Source organism: Vitis riparia, chromosome 18 (assembly GCF_004353265.1).
Source record: "Vitis riparia cultivar Riparia Gloire de Montpellier isolate 1030 chromosome 18, EGFV_Vit.rip_1.0, whole genome shotgun sequence".
In the NCBI taxonomy this organism is placed as follows: domain Eukaryota; kingdom Viridiplantae; phylum Streptophyta; class Magnoliopsida; order Vitales; family Vitaceae; genus Vitis; species Vitis riparia.
Genome location: NC_048448.1, coordinates 14,652,563 through 14,666,438, shown reverse-complemented (window position 1 = coordinate 14,666,438; position 13,876 = coordinate 14,652,563). Strand labels below are relative to the sequence as shown.

Genomic DNA, 13,876 nt, shown 5'->3' with positions numbered 1-13,876 from the left:
GTTACTCTAAAATCTACCTTTAAATTAAATAATATTTTATGTGCCCTTAACATTAAAAAAAAATAATAAATAAAGTTAATTTTGTTTCTTAGTTTTGTAAACATAATAAGACATTCATTGAATTTTTTCCAACTTGTTTTGTGGTAAAGGATTCAACAATAGGAGCATCACTTATCTAAGCCCAAGCAAGAGGAATATTTATGAATGGCTAACCTTGTTTTTAACTAAGGCAGTGATTTTTCTAGTTTTCACTTCTATTGGTGAATCTTTCCTCCAGTGATATTGATGTCCTAGTCATCTAAGATATCAAATTCTTAAGAAATTAGTATCATCTAAGTCACTTCCTATGTTAGAGTCAAGTCTCATAATTATTGTTATTCTTGTCTTTACAGTAAAATTCACTGACTTTAATTTTAAATTTCCTCTCTTTCTCGTTCCAAACCTTTAGAATTGCTTTATATTGATGTACAATTCTTGTTCCATTACTTCTTTTAACAATTTTTTTATTTTATTATTATTTTTTTTATCATTACACTAAATAGTCATGGCTTTACGTGTTTAAATAAAATACGAAGTGATGCAAGTGTTTGAAAAATTTAAACTTGTTATGGATAAATTTTTTCAAACACCCATTATTACTCTTTGTCTTGATACTTTGGTGAATCTTGGTTTTCATCCTACCTTAGAAAAACATGGTATAAAACACCTCATATCACTACTCATACACAACAAATAACATCACATTGTAGACATTGGCCTTACTCTCCTATGATTAAGCTTCTCTTCCTTTGTCCTACTAGTTAACTACTTTTCAAACCATCACGCACCTCATAAACCATCTACCCACATTGATTCTTAACTATCAAGTCCTGTTTGAAAAACTCTTCACCATATCACCCAATTACATGGAAATTTGCACTTTCGATTGTTTGTGCTACCCATAACTTCGACCTTACATCATTCACAACCAAGAACAACGTTCAAGGCCATGTGTATTTTTAGGGTATTCAACAATACATAATTGTTATAACTGTAAGATTTTCTCGTCGAGTTTATTTTTCTTTTCCAAGACTTGGTCACAAATTTCCCTCAAATCATGAATTCCTTGGTTTCCCTCAAATTATGATGGATTTGGATACCTTCATCGAACACATTCATCCAATGAACTAAGATACCTTCACAACACATATTCATCATCCAATGAATGGTTTCAACATGGATCAAATCATGATGGATTTGGATACCTTCATGGAACACATTCATCCAATGAACTAAGATACCTTCGCAACACATATTCATTCATCCAATGAATATGGACACCTTCCCATACCACATTCATCCCCTCTTCCCATTTAGAAAATTGTCTAAATCACTCTCCATCATGAAATAACAATGGTAATTGAAAAAGCTTTCTTCAAATGTATTGATCAAGATTTAATACAATAAATATGAATAGAAAATATTGCAGAAGGAAAGGCTAATTGTAGATTCATAATTTAAGGTTGAATGCAACATTAGCATGGCAATAGCCATGTCCCGTATCTGGAGGACATTTGATACCTTCGATAAATAGCTGCTCTTTGGTTTCCGGGAGCAGCCATTGTTGACTTCAAGAATGGGCTAATCAGAGGTGAGGATACTTGGAATATAAATAAGGAAAAAGGAGAGCAATGCTCATCCAACATTCCAACCTGATTCTTATCTGTAATGTGATATTCTTCAATGGTTTCCAGTTTGGTTCACTTCAATGTGATCTCTCTCTTTGCTTTCTGTTATTTCATTGCTTCTATACAAGGGATACTATGACTCTTAAAACAATAGAGCTCCAAAATTGTTAGAATAACATCATCTCATGAAGTTTGAAGTTGTTTACTCTAAAATGTAATGGCAGTCATATTCAAATGCTGCTTTTTCAAAATTCAACCTAAATCATTTGAATCTTGATCAAGTTAGGCAAATCTAACATCATCATCATCCACGTGCCAGTGCACATCTTTATGTTTCCAAAAGAAATGGATTAGTTGATGAATACTATGGTTTTAAAACATAAATTATTACCATAACGAAATGTGTAGTACTTCAATTGTTTTGAAATACAATAGTTCGACCGTAATCATTGAAATTAATCTTGTCGGTGTCATACAAAAAAATGTAACACTAATCAAGTGGTATTAATGTACCGACGTAGTTCTGGAATTTTAACCAAACAAATTCAAATTGCATTCAAATTAAGCAAAAATCCAAAATAAATTTAGATATATGTTGAAAACTACATTAATCCACATTATTATCTTTGGAAATATCCATGAGCATAATCCTCCATAGAATCCCTAAAAATATTTGGTCAATTCAGAATTTTCATGAATTTTTCAACACCAATGGTTTAGTTTGGTGGGGTTGTTGACTCGAGTAACTTGTGGCCTTAATCAATGAAATTTTTTAAACTACATAGATTAAAATAAATTAAATATTAGCTGTCTCAAGTCTCATTCACCCATATATGACCATCATTAAAAAAAAAAATTATAATCTCGAATCAATCATACGATATCTCAAAATTAACTCAAAGATTAAAATATTGACTGATGAGGGTGAAATCATTCTAATCATATTGATTAAATAAGAAATGGACAATAATAATTGGATGAATGGGATGAGAATTGACTGGCACTTATTTTAATTTTAGCTTTTACCATAAGATTCAAATCCATGACTTTGAGATGTCCACAAATGACATAGCATGTGTCGATTTATTGGCCTATACCTAACAGTTATAACTAGTTATCCATCTTCATCACTAATATTAAACACATTTTACCATGCCGGCGTCCCAAAATTGCATACCATTCAATTCACTTTGGATTGAATTTGTTGGCCATGTTGCCTTACTAAACAATGAACAAAATAATTAAGAGGAACATTAATGAAATTTCAAATGGTAGAGTGACATGTCGATGTTGCTACCCATATAACTTACTAGAGTTATGTTTGGTTAAAAAAAAGAAAAGTATTACAAAAAGCAAATAACATATTAAAAAAAGACAAATTTTTTATGTTTGATTTTATGGTAAACAAATATGAAAATAATTAAATATAATTTAAATTAATTAGACATATTTAAATTTAACAAATTTGAAGTAATAATTTTTTTTCTTTATTTTTATGTTCTTTTAATTTTTTTTTTTTTGAAATCTAAATATAACCAAGGGATAGGTTCATTTTTATTTTTTATTTTTTATTTTCTGAAATGTTGGAGCTTGTTTGGTAATTGTTTTTTAGAATAGTTTTTTATTCTCTAAAAAAACAAGAAATATGTTTAACAATTAAAAATTATTTTCTAATTTCTATTTTTAAGAATAGAAAATAAGGCATTTTCAAATAATATCTTTTAATTGTTTTCATTTTTTTTATGACTATTTTAAAAAATAATTTACAAACATGTAAAACAATTAAAAATAAAACACTAGATATAAAAATTATTTTTAAAACATATTTAAAATATATTAAAAATAAAAAACAACTTTTATTTTACAAAACATTAAAGAACAATTTTCAAAAACAATTACCAAATAAAACATTGGAGTTTTAGGTGGATATAAACAATTACGGTAGTAAAGTTTTGTGCATAATTGTATTGTTGAATTTAGATGTATAGACTGATCTTATTTACATTAGTCTTCTATTGCTAGTCAATCAGGGTATACTTAACAAAATAATAATTTATAAAAATAAAAATATATTTTCTTTCATTTTTATTTTTTAAAAACAAAAATAGTTAATAACTTTGACATGAAATATAAAATATAAGAATATTAAAACTTATCTTAAAAAATAATCACAACCGACACTAAATTCTAAGTTTTTCCTTGTAATCTAATAATTAAATAATTTACATCATAGACCTTATAAGTCAAATTAATGAAAGCATCTCCATTCATTAATTTTTTTAATATTTGATAAATTTTAAAACACAAGTGTGCATGTAGGGAACTCCCACAAGCGTATTACTACATCACGCATATCAATGCTTGCCTCACTATGAGGCAAAAATTAAAACTTTAGATCTTATATACTTTCTTTTATATCCAAGTGATTAAGTCTTCGCATATCCATGCAAGTATGTGTCTGTTCAAACGTCTGGATAATTAGATTTTTTTTTAAATGCACATGATTAAAAATAAATTAAATAACTGATTTTATATATATATATATATGAGATTTATTTAAGCTGATTTCGTTTATTTTAATTTTTTTAATTTGAATATATATAAATTTTAATTATATTTTATTTTTATTATTATAATGAAATCAAACATGAAAACTAATTTTTCATCAATCTAATTCTTTGAAAGAAAAAAAAATCCATGATGATGATTTGAAATTTTATAAAGAAACAAAGCGATTAAGATGGATTGGGAGGTGTGGAGGTTGAAAAGAAAATTAAAGAAGCACCGTTCGAAGAATCACATACAACCTTCCCACGCGAAAACGATATAAAATGTAACCCACCGCATCTACCAAGAGTCGGTCCATGTTCATGGATGGAGACCTTTCACTTGCAGATCAATTCCACTGAGAGCACGTGCCTCTATTTATTGCAGTCTTTCAACGTTCAAAACCCACTAGTCATGATTAAGATATATAAGAAAGAAAATAATAATAAAGTTAGACACATCATATGACTAGAGCTCGTTTGTGAGTAATTTAATTACAATGTTTTTAATTTATAATTTTTTGAAAAAAAAAAATTGATTATTAAATGATTTTTCATGAATTATTTTAAAGTAATTTTGGAAATTTTTAAAAGCTTAAAAAAAATGATAGGACACAAATATGCCTTATTATAGCCCTAATCTTGCAAGGTCTATAATGTTGAAAAAAAGGGCCCATATGATAAGGTATGACTTAGAACTTTTCAACATATTTCTGAGAGTAGGTTCCCTAAAATTAACGACAAGGGTCCTTAAACTCATTTTGAAGTTCGTGTTCCAGGCCTAGAAATCTTCAAGAAAATGCCAAAAAAGAAAAAAAAAACAAGAATTTTGTGGTGTTGTAGGTGAGAATTTTTCCAAAACGTATGAAAATGGGGCAGTTTTAAATGCAAGTGGGTTGAAGGGTGGGTCAGTGAGATTGATTGTTTTTAGCCGTGCTGGGAGGGTTTCCATTGATCTCTTCTCTCTTTTACTTTTCATGGTCTGCTTTTTTAGGTGAAGATTGAAGTAGACCAATTCAATCTGCACGGAGACCTAGTTTTCTGGCTGCCATAATGTCCTCTTTTTGTGCTTTGTTATTTTCCATGCCCAACTCAGTCAAGAGAAGGACAAGCCCACTTGAAGGGTTCTTAGTTCTTACTAATCAATCCTTTAATGCATGACTTAACATGTAAATGACCTATCAAGTCTTGGCAGCAACTCCACCCCGTACTCCAGGTCGGTTGAATTTTTCCACTTCAATCTAGAAACAAATGGATTGACCTGGTTCAAGTTTGGAGATAAATACTAAGATTTTAATTTATTTTTTCTTCCTTAATATAATTAATTAAGGGCTATTGGTAAAAGAATGACTTTATAAAATAAGGGTATGTTTGTTAATTTTCTTTTTATAAATTTAAAACAATTTTTTGCTTTAAAAAAGAATAGAAAAACATGTTTGATGATCATAGTTTTAGAAAACATCTCCTAATTAATTTTTTGATTTTTCTTTTTAAATAATTAAATAAATATGAGAAATAATTAAAAATAAAGTGTTATATGTAATAATTATTTTTAAAAAATATTCTTAAAAATTGTTTTAAAAAATAATTTTGAACAGCCTATTTTTAAAAATAAAAAATAAAAACAAACAAACAAACATTTCCTGAAATTTTAGAAGGAATTGTCACTCTCATATGAAGTAATTGTCAATCCAATGAAGGTTCTTCCATCTACTTGTTCTTGTCTTGATGCAGAAAGGAGGATAATATTATAAATGTGGTGACAGAATTCGTATCTGAGTAGGTGGAGCGGCATTGAACGCTTGCTTTCCTTCACTCAGACTTTTCAACCAAATCTTGTAAATGAATAGGGGCCCTAGGGTTTCACTTTCATGAGTCATCAAGACAAGGCCCCCACCACCATTTTATTGAGATTCCAGACCATGTCTGGTGGTGGACCGTCGAGCCACTGTATCTGATCACCTCCTCATTTTATGCTTCCTTCACCATCGTTACCAAACCCAGCTCCTTTCCATTGTTTGACTTTCCTCATCCACTAATATCATCTTAGCTTTCATGCATGCATGGGTCTAAAGTTATAATAATACTAACGCTCGGTCAAACAGTTACCTAACTGGCTTGTTTTTATTTATAATTATTATATTATATGGTTTAGGTGTAATGGGTATTATTTAATATTTATATAAACATAAACTTTTTAATATATTATTAAAATTCAAATAAATGGGTCAGTTACTTCAGTTTTGTCTCCTTGCTGTTGTATGTATTCCTTTATGAGTCATGACCCTGCTCCTGCTGCAGCTGCCCCAACATTGTTATTACATATGTGTAATCATTAACTAGTATAAGAGTAGATGGATGGGTATAACAGATTAGTAATTGAAGATGGAGGAGTCGTGCATGACATCATACTAGAAACTCTTGGTTTCCAAAAAAGACCGATGCTTAGCATCATCTAGAAAGGAGGGTCCAATACTAAGCGTACAGCTACTGCCTGAATTGCATACTAGTCAATGTAGTCATATTCCAATTGGAAATATGTTTTTGTTATCACTTTTTAATTATTATTTTGGTAACCAATGTTAGATGATGATTGGATGGAATATTGCTTAGAGTATTTTATTTTATTTTTCTACCTCATCCTCCAAACTTATCAAGATCATGAAAATAGTGGGAAGAGTTTTCAAGTGTTGTTATAATTAATATTTTCAATTTATATATATGGAAGAATGAATTTTTTTGTTTTTGACAAAATATAGGAGCTTGGTTTGCTAGTGTGATTTAAAATAATTTTTTGTTTTAAAAAATTTCTAATACTATTTTGACTGTTGTTCTCTTAAAACAATTTGGTGAAATACATAATCATTTTTTAGAAAACAAATCAGAATTATTTTCATCAATTTTTAAAAGTAAAAAGAAAACATGAGTTTGTTTGATCATGTTTTCTAGAATTAGTTTTTAAAAACTCTTTTTAAATCAAAAAATAAAAAATAATTTTTAAAAACAAATTTTCAAAAACATGACCAAATGGGGCCTAGGTTTTGAAGAATTTTTTAGATTTTTTTTCATTTTTTTTTATTATTTTTAAGTAATAATTGAAAATATAAAAAATACTTTGTAAACTTTTATATGGTACGTAAATATTTAACACTTTAATAAAATTATTTTTCATATTTAAGTTTAATTTGATTCAAATAATTAAAAATTGTTTTTAAGATCGAGTTATTCTCAAAAATGATTTTTTTTTAAATGTTCCAAACAAACCCTCAAAATCTATTGAAAAGTCAAACATATTTCCCAAGGACATACAAAAAATACTCCCAACTTCTCCTATTCATATTAGGCATTGAATAGTTGGGCCCCTAATGAAAGTAAAGACTAAAAAGAGACAAAAGTAAAACGGGAAAGAGAATTTGAGAAATTTATTTTATTATAAGTCAACCCGGCAGTGCAAAAAGGTTGAAATCTACACGCATAAATATCAAATACTATTTCTCTAACACGGAGAACACTAAAGTACATGAAGCAGTGTAACTGCAATTCAGCCATGTGAATGCATGAAAATGCAGGCCACCTGCTTAATTATTCGTGTCTAAGATTACAACATGAATCAAACATGGAGAGCAGCAACCCTTCCTTTTATTTATTTTTGATATTCTTCTTCTTCTTCGTTCCAACTTCCAACCTGCAACAACTTCTATGTCAGGTTTTTGCCACTGCAAAACCTATGGATGAACATAAAACAATGCAGAATTCAGAAATGGAATTTATGGAAAAAGTAGTAAATATGAAGCCCACCTTAATGATTGCATGCAGCAGAACCACTCTAGTAGTGGTGAGGGGGAGGGGGTGAAGAGTAGTCGTATTTGGGAGGTGGTGGTGGAGGAGACTTGTACTTGTAAACTGGAGGAGGTGGTGGCGGGGACTTGTACATGTAAGGTGGTGGGGGTGGGGATTTGTACTTGTAAACTGGTGGAGGTGGTGGTGGTGGGGATTTGTACTTGTAAACTGGTGGAGGAGGTGGTGGAGACTTGTACTTGTAAGGTGGTGGTGGTGGAGACTTGTATTTGTAAGGTGGTGATGGTGGTGGTGGGGATTTGTACTTGTAAACTGGTGGGGGTGGTGGCGGAGACTTATACTTGTAAGGTGGTGGTGGTGGGGGTGGAGAGTGCACCGGAGGAGGAGGTGGTGGGGATTTGTACTTGTAAACGGGAGGAGGTGGTGGTGGAGACTTGTATTTGTAAGGTGGTGGGGATTTGTTCTCGTATTCATCAGCAGAGGTTCCAGATGGCAAACTGAGATAGACAATCACCATTACAAGAGTGGCAAAGAGAGAAGCCATTGAAGACCCCTTCGCTCCCTTCCCTCCACTTCCCATTCTTACTACAAAAAGGAAATTTGGCTGAGCTATACTCTAAGGCCACCACCTCCACCCTTTATGTAGCTTACTCATTTACCTTTCTAACACTTCAATTCATCGTAGTAAAATCACTCCAAAACACCCAAACATTAATTTCTACTAGTAAAAAAAAAAAAGAAATCATTGCTACGTTTGAATGGGATATTTTATGATTAATTTTTGTTAAGAAAAAATATATATATAAATTAAGAAAGAAATTTGAGTTGGATGAAATTGACTTGGTGCATCGGGGTGATCGATGGAAGCTGCAAGCTAAAGAATAAAGTAGTAGTGTCGCCATTCCATCTAGGCTTCCTGGTGCAATTTTTCAAAGATAAAGACTTCCATGCCTACATATTTCTTTGTGAGAGTTTCAAAATTTATCTAATTAATTAATTGACTAGTTCATACAGTAATTAATAAACGTACGACTAATAAAAAGGAAAATGATAAGCCTTGAAAATGTAGTTTCTCCTACTTAGCTACCTACCTCGACAAAATCGTATGCTCTATTTAATTACTTTGAGAAAATTTCAAATTTTTTCTAAATTTTTTCCATATATTTTTTTAACATTTACACAATTAGGGTTTATTTAACATCTGTTTTTAAAAGCAATTTTCTATTTTTCAGAACAAAAAACCAATAGAACACGTTTGATAATCAGAAATTATTTTATATTTTTTATTTTTAAGAACAAAAAATATTATATTTTTAAATAATATCTTTTAATTATTTTAACTTATTTTTTTAAGATTATTTTAAAAAATAATTATATCATATAGAATTATTAAAAATAAAGTACTAGATATAAAAAAAAATTAAAACATATTTAAAAATATTAAAAATAAGTTAAAAACATTTTAAATTCTTAAATAGATTTTTGTTATACAAATATTAGATAATAACTTTCAAAAACTATTTTTTAGAATTGCTTTTGAAAGCAATTACCAAATACACCCTAGCTAGTTTTTTAGAACTGCTTTTGAAAGCAGCTTCACCATAATGTATTCCTTCACCATGCGGCTGCCTGCCGGCAGCATCATTAATTATATATTTTATTATCATTAGATGGAGGATTATGATTTTTTAATTAAACTAATATTATGGTTTAAATTACATATGAATAAATAAATAAATAATAATATACAGGGAGATGTAAGGCATTCCAGCTAGCATTACTCGAACCATTTACTAGCTGACATGGATGGTCCATTTTCCAAACAAGATCACTTTTTATTGTCCTCATTACATCACTCAGCTAATAAAACAAACACATATGTTACCACACAAAATCTTATTTACCAATTTCCCCTCTGCTACCTAGCTATCTAAGATTCATGTCTAGATTCTATTTCCCTTTTTTTATTTATTTAAAATAGACAATTCACCCCGTTAATGAGACATTTATTCCTACTGTCGGCCAAGTAAATCCTGAATTACTTGGGTACTGTTTGGGAACTAATTTTTAGAACTGTTTTCTATTTTTCAAAACAAAAAACACAGAAAAAAATTATTTTATATTTTTTATCTTAAGAATAAAAAATAGAGTGTTTTCAGATAATATCTTTTAATTATTTTATATTATTTTTATTTATACTTTTTAAAAGTTATTTTAAGAAATAATTATACAAACATTCAGATATTAAAAATAAGTCAAAATATTTTAAGTTTCAAAACAAACTTTTGTTTTACAAAAATCAAAAAACAATTTTGAAAAACCATTCTTAAAAATTAATTTTTAAAATTATTTTCAAATATAATTATTAAACAAGCCCTTAATCTTAGAAGAAAGAAAAAAAAAACTGAAAAATGAAGCCAATATTTCTTATTTTTAAACATTTGGAAGTTTCTATTTATGGCTGTAAAAAGAGTCAGACATGAAATGGTGAATAAAGAATTTATAGAAGCTCGTATTTTCTTCTTGTCAACATGTTTCCTTTTTAAGATGGAAATTAGGAGAAAATGAAATACACCAGACCCATTACCATTAGGGTTAGGTGTTGAATAATTATACACATGCTAATGAATTAGATGCACACCCAGTGAAAAAGACATATCAAGACAGTATCAAACAAAAATAAAGGGGAAAAAGGAAAAGAAGATAAGGTACCACGTGAAATGTATAGCAGATTAATTTTCCCTCTTGTTGGGAGAGAATCAAATTTGATAATTGCAAATTTGTTACGCTATTTTTTTTTTTTAACATTTTCGTTGATTAGTACACAAAAATTTTAATGTACATAAAAGATAATTAACATTTTGTATAGGAATCTGTTCAAACGTGAGCTTGCGTATGAAGGGAGAAAGAGTTCACATAGGGGGCGGAGAGAGAATTAATTTGAGAAAGATATTGATGATCTTATTATAAAATCAACCTCAGCATTCGCCAAAAAGGTTGAAATCTACGTAGACACACGATTCGTCTAAACACGCAAAAATACATGGACCAGTGCGACTGCAACTTGGATGAATACATGATGATAATGCTGGACCCCTAGTTTATTACTTTTCTATTTAACACAAGATAACATCAATCAAACGCAGAGACTCGCTTTCCTTCTTTGTAAAAGCTCTGCAGCAAGCCCCCTTTTCTTTATTTTGAGATTCTTCTCAGTTCTGCTTTCCAAACTGCAATATATAGTACATAAAGCTTGTGTCATTAGTCCATTTTCTTTATCAGGTCTTTGAATCTGGTGAAATATAATTAAAATGCAGTAGAATTGAAGCTTACCTGAATAGTTTGAAAGCGGTTCTAGTAGTGGTGAGGAGGAGGAGGTGATGCATAGAGGTATTTAGGAGGTGGGGGTGGTGGGGACTTGTACATGTAGGGTGGTGGTGGTGGAGAGTAGTACTTGTATGGCTTCTTGGGCGGTGGAGGTGGTGGGGACTTGTACTTGTAGACTGGAGGAGGAGGTGGTGGAGAGTGGTACATGTATGGCTTCTTGGGTGGTGGTGGTGGAGAGTGGTACATGTATGGCTTCTTGGGTGGTGGTGGTGGGGACTTGTACTTGTAGACCGGAGGAGGTGGTGGTGGAGACTTGTACTTATATGGTGGTGGTGGTGGAGACTTATACTTGTAAACTGGAGGAGGAGGTGGGGGAGACTTGTACTTGTACGGTGGTGGAGGAGGTGACTTATACTTGTATGGCTTCTTGTGCGGTGGTGGTGGGGACTTGTACTTGTAGACCGGAGGAGGTGGTGGTGGAGACTTGTACTTATATGGTGGTGGTGGTGGAGACTTATACTTGTAAACTGGAGGAGGAGGTGGGGGAGACTTGTACTTGTACGGTGGTGGAGGAGGTGACTTATACTTGTATGGCTTCTTGTGCGGTGGTGGTGGGGACTTGTATTTGTAAACCGGTGGCGGTGGCGGAGGAGACTTATACTTGTAAGGCGGGTGGTGTGGTGGGGAGTAGACTGGAGGAGGTGGGGGTGGAGACTTGTACTTGTAAGGTGGGTGGTGTGGTGGGGAGTAGACCGGAGGAGGTGGGGGTGGAGACTTGTACATGTAAGGTGGGTGGTGTGGTGGGGGTGGAGACTTGTACTTGTAAGGTGGGTGGTGTGGTGGGGAGTAGACCGGAGGAGGTGGGGGTGGAGATTTGTACTTGTAAACCGGCGGCGGCGGTGGTGGAGACTTGTACTTGTAAGGTGGGTGGTGTGGTGGGGAGTAGACCGGAGGAGGTGGTGGCGGAGACTTATACTTGTAAACAGGTGGAGGGGGAGGCGGGGACTTGTAGTAGTAAGGCGGTGGAGGAGATGAGTAATGGTAGTTTGCAGAGGTTTCAGAAGGCAAGCTTAGGGAAATGGTGACCACCAGAAGAGTGGCAATGAGAGAGGCCATTGAAGGCCCCTTCCTCCTCTTCCCATTTTCAGTACAGAAATGGGGGGTGGTGTTCTGCTCTGAACCAGGCCTTCTCCACCCTTAATATAGCTTAGGTTTTTACCCTCTCACAGATTCACACCTCACCCAATCAGTGAAAAAATTACTTTAAAAACAGTTGTAGCATTTGTAAATGAATTTGGGTTTGAATTGGTCATCTCCTTTTTAAAAAGAGAATGGACCACTCATTAATATATGAGTAGGAAGAAATTGGCTTGGCTGTGGGGACCGGTTCTATTTTCTAGATATGAAAATGAAGAGAGAGAGAAGGTGTGCATGCAAGCTCAGCAAAGGAATAAAGTAAAAAGGTCGTGTTTTTTGATGCAATCATTCACAGAGAAAGTCTTCCTCCTCGTATAGTCGTATATACTAGAGAGCTTTGAATTTTTGTCTTTTTCACCTAAATTTTCCATGGTTTTTTTAGGGTGCAGGTCCCAGGCGGCCCGACTTCACACCCACGGCCACTATCTCTCGTCTCTTTCCCTCTTAACCGGAGTGGTTTCTCTTCGACTCTGTTCACATTTTACATGGCTTTATAGCTTCCATGGACGTGTAATCGACGCCAAAATAATTATAAATTTGAATCTAATAAATTCTTCCTTATTTCCTAAATAACAAAAAGGATAAATATAAAGGGTATGTAATTCATTTGCATAATATTTGAGGTATAAATCATATTGTAAATCAAGCCGTTCATTTGGAAACAAAAAAATAAAATAAAAATAATTTGAGGTTTATTTGAAAACATTTCTAAAATTTTTTTAAAATTTTTATTTTTATTTTTTAAAATAAAAACTGTTTCTAGCAACCAAAATAGTACCTTATTTAATCATTTGTTTAATAAAATTTCAAAACAAAAATTGAATCAATAGTCAGGCAAGCCCTACAAGAAAGAAAGGATCAAAGCACTTTAACAAAGCTTTTTCAAAATTTATACTTTCATGTGGCTTAAGAGTACAATACTTCGAAAAAAATAATAGAATATTGTGAAGAGTAGAAATTGAAATTAAAAAAAAAAAGTCAAACAGTGAAACAGTGAAACCTAAAACACGTCATGGATGCCAGTCCTGCTGTCCTTTCTGCATGAATCACCTACTAGCATCATTTGGGTACGGAAAGATTAGGTTGAGATGAAGAAAGGTGAAACGTAAAGTAAAAGTGGCTTTAGGCATATCCAATTCGAGTATAAAAAGTACAAATCAACATTCCAGTTGTTACCACTTACTTCTCACTACTCACTATTCACTACTTACTTAGTGCTGTACCTCTCTCCTCTTACCTACTACTCTGTTTAATTCTTTGAAATTCTTGCAGTTGGGTAATCATCACTGTCAATCACAGCCCCTCTTTATATTTTTGTTTATGTTTAAGGCGCATTTATTC

General features: G+C 32.0%; 1 protein-coding gene across 1 annotated transcript; it reads right to left on the bottom strand.

Annotated features, from left to right (window-relative positions):
* Nucleotides 1-7,688: 7,688 nt before the first annotated feature.
* Nucleotides 7,689-12,521, bottom strand: LOC117905454 (extensin-like). The gene is made up of 3 exons (XM_034818372.1): nucleotides 11,369-12,521; nucleotides 8,012-8,627; nucleotides 7,689-7,898 (listed from the first exon to the last, which is right to left on the bottom strand). Exons 1-2 carry the CDS (start codon nucleotides 12,452-12,454, stop codon nucleotides 8,040-8,042), a joined length of 1,674 nt encoding a protein of 557 aa, XP_034674263.1. The 5' UTR covers nucleotides 12,455-12,521; the 3' UTR covers nucleotides 7,689-7,898; nucleotides 8,012-8,039.
* Nucleotides 12,522-13,876: the final 1,355 nt, after the last annotated feature.